Source organism: Mastomys coucha, unplaced genomic scaffold, assembly GCF_008632895.1.
Source record: "Mastomys coucha isolate ucsf_1 unplaced genomic scaffold, UCSF_Mcou_1 pScaffold7, whole genome shotgun sequence".
NCBI classification, from domain to species: Eukaryota; Metazoa; Chordata; class Mammalia; order Rodentia; family Muridae; genus Mastomys; species Mastomys coucha.
This window is the reverse complement of record NW_022196913.1, coordinates 73,232,453-73,244,684: the sequence shown is the minus strand read 5'-3', so window position 1 is coordinate 73,244,684 and position 12,232 is coordinate 73,232,453. Positions and strand designations below refer to the sequence as shown.

At 33.9% G+C, this 12,232-nt stretch overlaps 1 protein-coding gene across 3 annotated transcripts in view; it reads right to left on the bottom strand.

Moving 5' to 3' along the window:
* Mtdh (metadherin) overlaps positions 1-12,232 on the bottom strand; it is a 64,354-nt gene that overhangs the window by 18,935 nt on the left and 33,187 nt on the right. Inside the window, exons 3-8 of one of the 3 annotated variants that reach the window (XM_031359695.1) lie at positions 10,200-10,284; positions 9,331-9,507; positions 7,917-7,982; positions 6,322-6,558; positions 3,207-3,296; positions 881-979 (exon numbers count right to left, since the gene is read on the bottom strand). In XM_031359695.1, coding sequence (XP_031215555.1) covers positions 881-979; positions 3,207-3,296; positions 6,322-6,558; positions 7,917-7,982; positions 9,331-9,507; positions 10,200-10,284 — 754 coding nt within the window. The remainder of the gene's footprint in view (positions 1-880; positions 980-3,206; positions 3,297-6,321; positions 6,559-7,916; positions 7,983-9,330; positions 9,508-10,199; positions 10,285-12,232) is intronic. The other 2 variants (XM_031359696.1, XM_031359697.1) reach the window with 2 other exon arrangements.

Genomic DNA, 12,232 nt, shown 5'->3' with positions numbered 1-12,232 from the left:
TAATTTTAAAAAATTATTTAAAAACTTTTACACAAAAGATTAAATCTATACTTTCTTTTCTAAAATAGGGAGCAAAATGAAGGAATATATACAAGGAAGGAAAGAATGTGACATAAAAATTCAGAGGAAAGGATAAATTCTGAAATTTGGAGTTCTGGGAGGTGGGGGTACCTTGTGAGTTTGTAATTTTAAATGAAGATAGTAAGCTTTTTCAATATGGAGACAATTTTCTTATTTTCTTTTTACTTTTATTTTGAGACAGGATCTTGTATGCAGCCTTGTCAGACTGGAACTCCTACACAGACTAGACTGCCCTTTAACTCACAGAGATCAGCCTTGCCTTTGCTTCCTGGCACAATGGGGTGCCACAATGCCCAGGTCACTCTCTTTCTCATTCTCACACTCTCACACTCTCACACACAGACACACACACACACACACATACACACACAGAGAGACACAATTCTCTCTCTCTTTAAAATTCTTTTAAACATGTTTCTATTGGAAATTAGGCTATGAAAGTGGTTGCCAACTAGCACAAAAATGTGCATATATCACAATTAATTCAAAGCCATAGCTATAGTGTCTATTTCTTTTTTTATATTAACCAGAGAAATAAAACTATTTAAAACAGAAAAAACTAAAAAATTAATGTTACAGAACTGATTTATAACACTGCCTTAGTCATTACAGAAAGTTAGTTTTAGTTCCACAAGTATTCAGAATCAAGTTCCAGGTAGTACATAGTTGGTGCTAAATTATATTACTATGACCTATACAGGGGGGAAATTAGGATTAAAATTAAGACATAAAGCATGAATTCAGGGTGCTAAAAAGAAAATTCTGAGAGAAGTAACTGAAAAAATTTAAAAGGACATACTTAACCCAGACCATTCATCATCGATATAAGGTTGATTACGGCTAACATCCCACTGATAATCAGAAGTGGTAGACTGAGAAACTGGCTCAGCAGTAGATCCTTAAATGAAAAACGAATGCAATAAAATTAAAAATGGAACTTCCTAAGGATGTTTCATAACAAAAGTTCTAAACTTTTCACATGGTCTCTATTTCTTATTTCTCCTAAAAGAAAATTTAGACATAACAAAAGAGTTAAATGAAAAGGAAAAGTAAAATTGAGGGCAATTTTAAATTGAGCATAATAACTGATTCAACACCACCATTCCACAACAGTTAGAATCTGACTTGTTGTCTGCAAATTTCAAAATGCTGAAAAAAGTTCCACTTTTCTTCTTAAAAGGTTAAGAAGTAAACCAAAAAAATCTTAATGCTAGATGCTTCAGGGTATGCATATATTCTTAGAACTCAGAAAAACGATTAGAAAATGTTTGAGTTAGCTCAACTTTTAGGCCACAGAAAGTTAAAGAAGCGCTTTAACTAGAGAGGTGAGACAGAGGAAAGTCAGAAAGAAGACTTTGCTGGAGACTTAGAGTTATGTTCAGATGAACTGAAAAGAAAAGAATATTATTTTCTAAGATTAGTTGTTGGAAAAGGGTTGAGAGTGGGGGTTACACAGTTTCTTAGGAACCCAATGCAAGCAGTGGTGGCCCAATGTCCAGAACTTTTTATGCAAAAATCTGGAAATAGTTTTGAGGCATAAAAGTCCATGAAAGTAAGGTCAAAACCCATTGTTCTACGGCTACAAATTAATTTTAGAATGCAAATTAAAGCATTCTATCAGGTGTACAGAGACACACACATATACGTGCTAGACCTTCTGAATCCAAATTTCATGTGCACTAAAGAGTCCTTAGGTGACTCTGATAGTAACTTGGATTCAGAGTCACTGACAGGAAAAACTTGTTAAGAAATATAGGTTTCTGGTTAGTATAAATAAAACTAATAATCACTTCCTTCCATCATAGCTTTAGCTAATTTTTACATTTTCCACTTAGTTATGTAGATGAGATTGCTAGCATTTCACTAATGGTTACTGTCTATCTAATTATATATTCAAAATGGTAATATATTTTAATGTCAAATTAAGCACATCACCCTATAAATGTGGTAATACTTAGCATATTAGCCACTCAACTTGCATAAACATAACTATTACTTCAGTAGCTCCTACTGCTTTCTCTGAATAGTGTTGTATAGTCATCAAATGAAGGAAATAATTAACTTGCTATTCTGGAAATGAAATATGGTCAACAGACGAGGAGTTAACAAACTGCATCTTATAGGTCAACTCCAACCACAATTGGCCAATTAACAAAAAAAAAATTTCATATTTTTAAATGGTTAAAGAAAATGAATTGTGTTTTTAAGTCAATATACTTAGTTGTCTTTGATCTCCGATTGCTTTCTTGTTATCACGGCAGAGCTGAGTTGATAGTTATGGCAGTGACAGCGTAGCCCACAAAGCCTAAACTATTTAGTATTTGCTTTTACAGAAAGAGTCTGCTAACACCCATTCTAGACTACTGTTCCAGACATCATGAAATAACATCATTAGTAAAGGAAGTCCACAGGAAGCTTTGTGAATCAAGTAGTATAAATCAAAGTGCCTCCTTACTTATATAATATTTGATAAATATATGTAGGTTCTGCTGATTAATAAAGACCTATCCATTTAAGTGATGCTGGATCGACAGTTTATAGTGTATACTATGAATCAACAGGTTCTTAAAAGAGCTACTGTGTATGTGTCAAAGACAGGCTTATTTATAAATTCATAACAAGTAAGTCAATAGAATATGACAAATTCAACCAGAAGTTTGGTGGAGTGTACTAAGCATGTCCTAACTCAGCAGTTCTCAATCTGTAGGTCACGATTCCTTTCACAGACCATCAGAAAACAGGTATTTACATTATGATTCATAACAGTAGCAAAATTACAGTTATATGAAGTAGCAATGAAAATAATCTTATGGTTGGGGGTCATCACAACATGAACTGTATTAAAGGGTTGTAGCATTAGGAAGATTAAGAACTACTGTCCTAACCCTAAAGGGAAGGCCTTCCAGACGTATTTATACTAATAAACTGCCAGTGGTAGACCACAGACTCTACGTCACTGGCACATAAGGACTTAGATGTCCCCTACAACTTAAAAAGACCTTTGCTATTACATATATTAATTATGTTGATAGCAATATATGATGCTAATCAATTTTCTACATAACAAGTACTAAAATCAAACAAAAATGTTTTGGTTAACTGAACGAAAGACTGTTTTCACATACCAGAGACAGCAGAGTTAAGTGTGAGAGATGCAAAAGAAGCTGAGTTCTGTTGAGAGGCACTCATCCCCCTAGCCACACTAGACCAAGCAGCTGGCAAAATAAAGAACGTCACTTGCAACCTTCAATTTGCAAAGAACTTGAAAGATGTACAGATTTAAAACTATGATAGCAATATTTAAAGATCTTAAAAAAATGAAAACCAATATTATAGCAATAGCTATTATTTACTGAGTGTCTACTATGTGGATGGCTCTTTTATTCACTGAGTTCTAATCCTTACAGCAACCCCGCTAGACCATTTTAAAGTTAGCAAATAATTTGCCAATACTTAGAAAATTGCTTAGGTATAACTGTTTCCAAGCCTACTCGCTCCACTATACAATCATGTCTATCATAATTTAAGCAAGTACTTTTACACCAGGCACCAAACTTGGTGCCTGACATTCATTACAATCAATTCTCACAATTACTTAAATATGAGGTTCATTCAGGCTATATAACTTAATGTCCATAAACTCCTATCAGGTCTGTCTGAACTAGTCTATTCTTATTCTACTATACCATGTTATCTTTTTAATATTTTCAAAGTATTTTTCTGAAAACAGAATGGCACTTTGGTCAATAGTGGGCTACATGCTATGTAGCCCTATGAGACTTTCAGACCTAGTGGCATCCCAGGTTCTTAGTGTCTAAGTACATGCCATGATGTCTACACAATGACAAACCATCAAGGATGCAGTTTTAAAGGTGGTTTGTTACTCGACATGACTGTGCTCTAAGGAACATACACACCTCCTCAACCACCCATCAAACTTAGTACAGTTCTCTTTCAATTTCAACAAAATTTTAAATCCAGCTAGGGAAGCCTATCTAATTGGCTGCTAATTTTATCTGTAACAATATTAACCAAAACACTACCTAAATCCATGTTCTAATAAACAGTTAAACTATATAGCTTCTGTAAATAAACTAGAAATACATTACAAGGTCAGTGTTCCTAACATTATTCCATAAAAGCTGATTATTTCTTTTACTAAATATAAAAGGATACTTTTATTATGGCAATTTTGTTCTTTTTGTTGAAAACGATGGTAGGAATTTAGAGATTATCTTTGTAGACAGATTTTTGTATTTCTAGATAGTTTTTGGACATTAAAGGTAAGGCGAGGAGAGCAACTTGAAATAGAATTAGTGAATGAATCACAGTTTGCTTGTTGAGATATTAGTCTTTTAAAAAGGATGGAAAGCTCATAGCTAAGGAAGACATGTGTTTTTTTTTGTTGTTTGTTGTTTTCTTGTTTTTCCAACAAACTAAGAACTTCCTAGTATCCAATATTACTCAAATTAAGCTAAGGTATAAAAAAGACTTCTCCTAAGTACAACAGAAAAAAACTGCATGTTCAAGTGTGGCATGGTAGCTCACAACTCTATGTCCAACATTTAGAAGGCAGATTGAATTGCCCATGAGTTCCAAGCCAGCCTTGTAAACAGTTTTCTAGGCTAGATAGAGCTACATGGTGACTCTGACGAAATAAAAACAAAACCCCCCAAAAATAAAAGAAAAAAAAACCAAAACCCCCCAAAAATAAAAGAAAAAAATTATTTACTCTATGAGGAATTATAATTCAATTTTAAAAAGCCAAAAAAGAAGCATAAGGTCATTAGACAAACGGCAAAGAACATGAATAGGTAACAGGTGAAAGATGTAGAAACGACCAATTAATTCATGGAAAAAAAGCCTAACTGCATCAGTGATTTAAAAGTCAACCAAAATAATTTATGCTATTCAAAACGGAAGACTGAAAAAACAAGTTCAACCTTGGTAAGTAAGAATACGATAAATGGTCACTTACACTGAAGATGAAAGTGTGAGAGTAAATGACAATACATTAAACACATTCATGTTCTCTTTAATCCCAGATATTCCCAAGAATCTATCCTAAAAAATACACTAAATGTAACATTACCTAAAATAGTTTTTAAAAAGTCAGATACAGAATGATGCAAAAATAGGTAAGTAAACTATATTATATTTAAATAATGTAGCACACAATGCCATTAAGTAAACATGCTTATATGAACAAGTAAGACCTTTCTTATCAGTTTGGGGATGGGGAAAAAGAAACATAAAAATACATACTCAATTTAGTTTATTGTAAAAACCAAAAATTATATACAGTGGAGGAAGAAAAACAAATACTAAAACTGAGTAGTCACTGGGTAGTGTGATAATACGTTTCCCCTTATTTGCAATTTTCCATATTTAATAAAGATTTCTTTTTCTATAATGCATAAGTACACATTGCTTAAAAGATTAATGGCTTTCAGTAGAAACAAGCTACTCAACTATTAATTTTTACCATTAAAATCCAGGAAAAAATAATAACAGGCATTTACAGACTATAAAATGGATGCTATAAAACTTCTCTAGTACTTGTATTTACTATTTTTATTTAGACTCAAACTGCTAAAATCTATTATGTCTACACACACATTACATATGACATCGCTAAGAATATACAATTACGGGCTGGAGAGATGGCTTAGTGATTAAGAGCAAGCACATTGACTGCTCTTCTAGAGGTCCTGAATTCAATTCCCAGCAACCACATGGTGGCTTACGACCATCACCCTCTTCTGATATGTCTGAAGACAGGTACAGTGTACTCATAAATAAATAAATAAATAAATCTTTAAAAAAAATACATATATCACATAATTTTATCAGTTAGCTCTACTGATGAGCAAATGTGATAGAGAATGTGAAAGCACTACACAGAAAGTAAATGATGTTAGTCATGTTAGTTGTTCTGTTCTGTGCAAAGAATCTAAGATAATTATCACTATTACTTCTGGATGGCAGGACTAGTGTTTCTTTGTGTGTGTGTGTGTGCGTGTGCGTGTGTATAGCCCAAGCTATTCCCTAATTCATTATGCCACTGAGGATAACATTCTGACCTCCAGCCTAGGACTGCAGGAAAAAATACTACTAACATGCCCAGTTTAGGATTATTTCTATTAATGACTTGCTTTCCTTCACAATTCTTGAAAATTTCAAGCTGTATCAGATTACCAATTTTAAATGATTTAATTTTTTTTTCCTAAAAGTTCTTACCAATGCCAGAAAATATTGAGCGATCACTCCAATTCCTTCCCCAGTCTTTTCCATTTGCATGAGTATCACCAGTGTCTTGAGTCCAAGCAGATGGCTCTGGTTTCCTCTTGCCTGCAGAAGCAGGTGGGACAGAGTTCCACTTCTCCTCCCCTGCACTCAATTGTGAGGAGAGTTTTACAGACTTTTCATTCCAGCCTCCTCCATTGACAGTAAGATTTTCATTCAACCTTGAAGAAACTTAAAGAAGAGAAAGTAAAGATTAAAAACAGATATATGGTTTTGTGTTAAAAATGGGGTAATTTTGTATGTCTGTGATAGCTCAGCTTATCAGTACGTACTTAGTACTTTTTCCTTCCCTCTTAGCATCCTTTAAGAAGTCTGAGTATAAAAAGGTAAGCTATGCAGTTCTTACATGGTTTTCAAGTTTGTTTCTGAGATAGGGTCTCACTATGTAGCTTACATTAGTCTCATGGTTCTCCTACCTCTGCCTCAGTATGCTGGGATTACAAGCATGCACCACAATGCCTGGCTAACGATTCCTTAATTTAAAAGTCAACAGAACATGCATACTAGCGATGTTCTCAATGGCAAAATGACAAACTGAAAATACATCTAGTACACTCTGAATACTCACCCACTATGAAAATGAAGACTTCTCCTTAGTTATATGTTCTTTCCTTAGATATACTTTTGTATATTATATTACATATAATGACTGCATATTAGAACCAAATGAGAAATTTAAATAGACTTTATGGCATCAGCCAAGACCAAATGAATGTCAGGACCTCAAGGATAGAGTCCAGGCTTTGAGTGTATGCGCGCGCATGAGATAGAGAGAGAGGAGAGAGAGAGAGAGAGAGAGAGAGAGAGAGAGAGAGAGAGAGAGAGAGAGAGAGAGAGAGAGAGAGAGAGAGACAGAGAGAGAGAGAGAGAGAGAAGAAGGGAGAGAGAGAGGGAGAGAGAGACAGACAGAGTGAGCTTCCTAGATGGGTTGCCAGGATTGAGACATGAGGCATGAGGGCATAGAGCAAGCAATGGTGTTAAGACCAAGCACAAAATGAGAAGGTGCTTTTCCTCTCACACTTTTGCTTTAAGGCTGGTATACTGCTCTTCCTGCAGTGATGATGAATGAATGAATTAGAGTAATTTTGTTTGTGAAGCACTCAAGAACCTTCAACTATATTCATTATAACATTTCATACCATCAAGTTAAAATTTATAAGAACTACATTTCCTTAAGATACAGAATAAAGCCTTTTATCCCAACATGCCCACATTACATTTATGCCCAACAAAGATCCTTCTCTCTTGGATTAAATGATGCAAGAAGCAGAACTGTACATAAATTACTACTGAATGTTTTTATATATGCAGAGGTCGGGGGTAGGGGAGCTACAACATACCAAACCCTGAGTGTGAATGATCTTCCTTTTCCATTTTTCAAGTTCTCTGGACTACAATCATATTAATTTATAAATTAAAAATAACTTTAATCCCTTTTCTTTCCTTTAACATCATGTGAGAAAAGAGACATGGAACCAAGTTTCTATTTTGATAGGCCTTCAGGTTAAGTGTCATGTAATTTCTCTCACCCTGAAGTGTAGAATCTCCTTTTGCAGACTTAAAGTTGCTAACTTGAACATTTAGATGAGAATCACCTGGGTTGAAATAGAAATAAAATGTATTTAATACTAAACAGGCCACTATGCACATTAAATCAGGCGGAACATACAATTTTGATCTATAATAAATTGTTCCTTCAAGTGCCAGTTTTGACATTGGAAAAAAGTGATTTTACAACATATTTCACATGTTCACAGGGAATTGAGTCTTTAGTTAGCACATTTTTTAATCAATTAAAATGACAAATCCTAGAAAATTGCCCAAATGTAAGTAGGGACCTTTATTCTGCAATGCTTCTGAATTCTGAAGGTTCTTTTAGGTAGGAACTGAAAAATTGAACTCTGAAATTGGATTCAACTTTGCCTCATCTCAACATGAGCTGCCTTTTCAATAATCCCAGAAGCAAGCACACCAATTTAAGAAAACCGTTGCCACATTTGGGATTATAACATAGGAAATATGGTTAAAAAGTGAGAATTCATGTTTTAACATAAAAATTCCAATTCTCTGGCACAAAATAAGCACAATTATCACAATGTACCAAAACCAAACCAAACTAACTCAAATTTCATGAAACACAAGGTACAAGCAAGGAAGGCATGCCCAAATCAGTAAGAGTCACCAACAAAAATACTCAAAGCATTGATAATATACAACAGCAGAATGAATAAGGAAAGCTCATTACTGTACTATGGCAACAATTTCAGTGAGTCAGCAGGCAAAAAATAAAAATAATAATAAAAAAAAGGAAGGTTAAGAAGGTGATCTGCTAACAACTGAAGGATAGAAAACAGGGAGGTCACTAACAAAAGACAAAGGAAATAAACTAGTGCTCCCATGAAGTAGCTATCAGTATTGGATTGCTTACGCATCTGAGTACTTGGTAGGAAGGACATTGGCTCAATCATCTTTGAAATTCTGGTTAAGCTTTATTAATACCTATAGAATTGCCAGAAACAAAACAAAAAAACTGGGGTGGATAGACAGAACCTGCACTAACCAGAACATGCTTGTTTCATCTTGGAATGAAAGTGCCCAACATGCAGAATGGTGATAAATATTCCATTTAATCAATGTCTTATCCACTGGAAGAAATGGAGATGTAAGAGGATTGGGGCAAAGCAACACACACAAGGAAAAGAAGCAACAACATTCTCTAATGTGACTCAAGGCAGAAAGGCAAATTTTAATTTAATAAGCCATTCATTAGGCAATATTAACAACACTGCTGTTATGTTGTAAACCATGATGTGGTTCACAATACTCTCATGAAGAAGGGTATATCAGCATAAAGTTAGCAGTTCAAAAAGACTGTGACATATTTTGTACATCTCACTTAAAGGAGTTTGATTTGATGTACACTCTTATGTTCCACTAATATACCTTTATTCTTCTTGGAACCAACAGGAAATGATGCAGTTGTAAGTTGCTCGGTGGTAACTGTGATGGCATTCTCTATCCCAGGGATAGTTGAATCCAATGAACCAGAATCAGTCAGCACTTTATCACGTTTACGCTGTTGTCGTTTCTCTCTGTGACTAATTTTAGTTTCCCAGGCTCCTGACATAGCCCGAGAAAAAAGATGTTATTCAGTAAGGGGAAGACAAAAAAAGTTGTAGTTTTGAGGGGAAAAAAATGGAGTAGGACAGATATAATAAATTTAGATATTAAGCAAAAAACCAAGAGTGCTGATTATATTAATTTACCCTAAGAATTTATCCTAATCTCATGTTATACTAGGCAAAAAAACTATTTTTATTCTAGTCTTGTTTTTAACAAAATGTGTCAACTACAGTTTAGAAAAAGTGACAGAAAAGAATCATCTCTTATCTTTTTATCCTGTTGGGTAGAAGTGACAGGAGAGTTATAACTGCTCCTGATACGAGTTTAGGGTGTGATAATAAATGGCTTATTCAAGAATTTTGCACATAGCCTTTTAGGAATGGTATATTTAAGAAAAATGGGAAACTCCAAACCATATTTTTAGGAAACAAAGACAAGATGAATGGCCTCTCAATTGCTCACAATATTGAGCTAACATAAATTTAAAGAATAAATAAGCAGTATTAGATGCTTAAATGATTTAGATAACCAAAGTGTTTCTTAACAACGTCACAGATCTTTATGATAAAATTTATGGCAATTAAAAAGAGCTACATACAAGATTAAGTGAAACAAATGCAGCTTTTATACCACACACCTCAGTTTAGAAAGTTAAATATTTTCTATAGGCCTTTCCCTTGCTCAAATACCTTCATCAACTTCCTTTCCATCATGGCGTGAACTGTTTTGCACTGCTTTAGCATCTGACTTTGATTTCTTCTTATTTTTCTTTGACTGAAATAGTAAAATAGAATATTACTTGTTGTTTTTGAAAAGGTAGGAGCCAGTAAAATACATAATGAAGTGTATGAAACTGACAACTAAGATATTTCAGTTTGATTAAAAAAAACAGCGTATTAAGTAGCAATGAGAGGTTATAATTGAGTGGTTACTTTATGCTAATTACAGTAATTTTCTAATTTATTCTTTAAAAATACAGAAGGTATTACCCCATTTTAGATATGAAAAAACAAAGGTAGAACAGGTTCTACTGTGTCACATTAAATTTAGTAAGTAAAGTTAAGTTTCAAGATTTGCTTGACTCCAAAACCACACTATGCTCTTACACAAAATGTGTCCTACATTATAGTAGACATATAATACTGTATATGCTGCTTAGGAACAATGAAATTACAATCTACCATCATTTTCTGAAGGAAACTTATGTACCAAACAGTGGTTTGATTGTACAAGATATATTGCTGATAAACCCTATGGATTACTAATGAATGAATCAATTATATAAAGCAGAGTATTTGGTCAGTTTCAAAGCAATGTGGAAAAAAACCCCTCAGATTGCATATGCTTAACAGTTTAGTAAAGATAAAAATACCAACACAAGATACATAAATTCTGGAACAGTCTTCCAACTCCTTACTGCTAATTTTATATTCTCCTTTCAAAAGTGTGCCAAAAACTCCACATGATTTCTGTATTTAGATAGGTCTCATTAACATTATAGAAAAGAAAGTAATGTTAGCAATATAGTAGGGTTTTGGTGCTGTTGTTTTATTGATAAGCTCTCCTTTACCCTAAGCTGACCTAAAATTCTTAAGTCTCCTGCCTCTTCCTCTGGAGTGCTGGAATTATATTATTGACCCACTTGTATTATAGGTGTGCACCACCACACCCTGCCTTAAACATCTGGTTATATATATATTGTAGTCACTCATTTAGTTACTGAGGTTAGCTATTCACTCATTACTGTATATCATCTTTAAGTTACAGGTTACATTTTAATTATAAGATATTTATAATACAAATAAACAATAGTATAGCTTGAATGAAGTGAATAGATGGCATCAAAGTGCCTGTCCTATGTATGAGGAACTTGCAAATACAGTCAGCCTTATACACTTTTGAGTTTCCCATCTACGGTTTCAACCAACTTCATATTGGAAATACATGGAATAAAATGCTCCTGTACATAAGCACAGACTTTTTTGGTAAGCATTTCCTGAACAATACAGTATGAAAACTATTTATACAGCATTTATTAAGTACTATAAATAATTTAGACACAACTAAAAGTATGGAAGGATATATGTGACAGATATTACAAACACTGTAACATTTTATAGTATAAGGGATTTAAGTATCTAAAGAATATTGGTATCTGCATGGAGTTCAGGTGCCAATACCATTCAGAGATTGAGGGACAACTGTATTCTTAAATGGTATGAATTGTGAAATGTAGTAAAAACAGTTTAAGGCATGACCATCTATTTTATTTTAATTTTTTAAAAGATTGATTTATTACTTATAAGTATACTGTAGCTGTCTTCAGACACACCTAAAGAGGGCATCAGATCTCATTACAGATGGTTGTGAGCCACCATATGGTTGCTGGTATTTGAACTCAGGACCTCTGGAAGACTAGTCAGTCCTGTTAATTGCTGAGCCATCTCTCTAGCCTGATAATCTATTTTTTTAAAATATTGTTTTTTTCTTAGGGAAATGGATGGATCTGGAGAATATCATCCTGAGTGAGGTAACCCAATCACAAAAGAACACACATGGTATGCACTCTCTGATAAGTGGTTATTAGTCCAGAAGTTCAGGAAGAACAACCCACAAACCATAAGAAACTCAAGAAGAAAGAAGACCAAAATATAGACATTTCATTCCTTTTTAAAAGGGGGAACAAAATACCCATGGAAGGAGTTGCAGAGACTAACTATGG